This window comes from Cynoglossus semilaevis, chromosome 8 (genome assembly GCF_000523025.1).
Source record: "Cynoglossus semilaevis isolate Cse_v1.0 chromosome 8, Cse_v1.0, whole genome shotgun sequence".
Taxonomy (NCBI): Eukaryota; Metazoa; Chordata; class Actinopteri; order Pleuronectiformes; family Cynoglossidae; genus Cynoglossus; species Cynoglossus semilaevis.
In genome coordinates, this window is record NC_024314.1 from 16,732,362 (window position 1) to 16,733,649 (window position 1,288).

Here is a 1,288-nt window from a genome sequence, read left to right on the forward strand (position 1 = left end):
GTCAACTTTTGATCACAGTAAAATACTCTACCACTAAGATCCTGAAGAAATCTCTGGAAAAAAAAGTTTCTCAAAAATGACTAAAAATGCACTCATTTGGCTTAAAATACTTAGCTATGTTCATTTCTGTTGTTAAAATTAAGAAAAAATATACTTTTTTGGAAAGTCAACTTTTGATCATAGTGAAATCCTATACCACTAAGATCCTGAAGAAATCTCCGGAAAAAAAAAATTCTCAAAAATGACTAAAAATGCACTCATTTGCCTTAAAATACTTAGCTATGTTCATTTTTGTGGTTAAAATTCAGAATAAATATACTTTTTTCCTGGTGTGTGTATCCACAGGAGTCAGTGCTTCACCAGCGATGAATTTCACCGCACGTCATAAAAGTTGAACCTTATGATCGACTTGATCATAAGGTTCAACCCCGATGTTTTATGATTCCGGTGCCTCTCAGGTAGACTTCAATTACATTAAGTAACCACACGAGGCCGCAGCTCTGGTGCTCTGTGATCCACAAACACTGTTTTACAGTCGTCTTCTCTTTGGAGAGGGAGATCGTTTTTCTGGTTCAACCTGACTGCCGTGATTTCACTGACACTGTAGCTCACACTCACAGGACTCACAGTCTGAACTTTAGTCCTTAAAAATAATAACTGTCTCTTTAAAAGCTAAGGTAAACAAAGCAAAACAATAAACCCGCCACTGTTTATTGCTAAATAAACGTCGCGAGAGAGACGTTTATTTAGGCCTTCTCAACAAACTCACCTGAATCCGCAAGCTGTTCCAGGTCAGCCAGTGACGTCATCACCACAGGTCTTTCATTTTCAATGTAAACCATGGAAAACAAAGTAGAAAGAGATTCAAACTCAACAGGAAACAATAGCTAGCTCTGTCACACAAACACACACTCACACAAACTCACGCTGCCTCTCACACACCTGAGCCGTTAAAGTTCGTATCTTTTTTTCTTCCGCTTCTTCTCTCTCTCTCATTCGCTCGCACACAAAAACAAAAACCCACATAAATAAAAGACTTTAAAGAGTTTATTTAAGCGACGTTCACTCACCTGCACTGACGTCAGCAGAGACGGAGAACACAGGCTGAAGTAAAGTAGTTCCAACTTCCCCAAAGAAACCGAGGAAGCCACTGGGAATTTGCGGTCATGCGCACTGAACACTCGCGCAGGAAGTGGCGAAGAGAGAAATAAACACATATAAATAATACACTTAAATTAATAAGTTACATTTTACATTTGATATACCTCCATTTTCTCAGTCAATTGTA

The 1,288-nt window shown here is 38.5% G+C and overlaps 1 protein-coding gene across 1 annotated transcript in view; it reads right to left on the reverse strand.

Moving 5' to 3' along the window:
• The window catches only part of LOC103382522 (rho GTPase-activating protein 8), an 18,752-nt gene extending 17,552 nt beyond the window's left edge, over positions 1 to 1,200 (reverse strand). Inside the window, 2 exon segments of the mRNA XM_008315343.3 lie at positions 770 to 819; positions 1,071 to 1,200. Of these exon segments, the coding sequence (XP_008313565.1) occupies positions 770 to 809 (40 nt within the window). The 5' untranslated portion in view covers positions 810 to 819; positions 1,071 to 1,200.
• Positions 1,201 to 1,288: the final 88 nt, after the last annotated feature.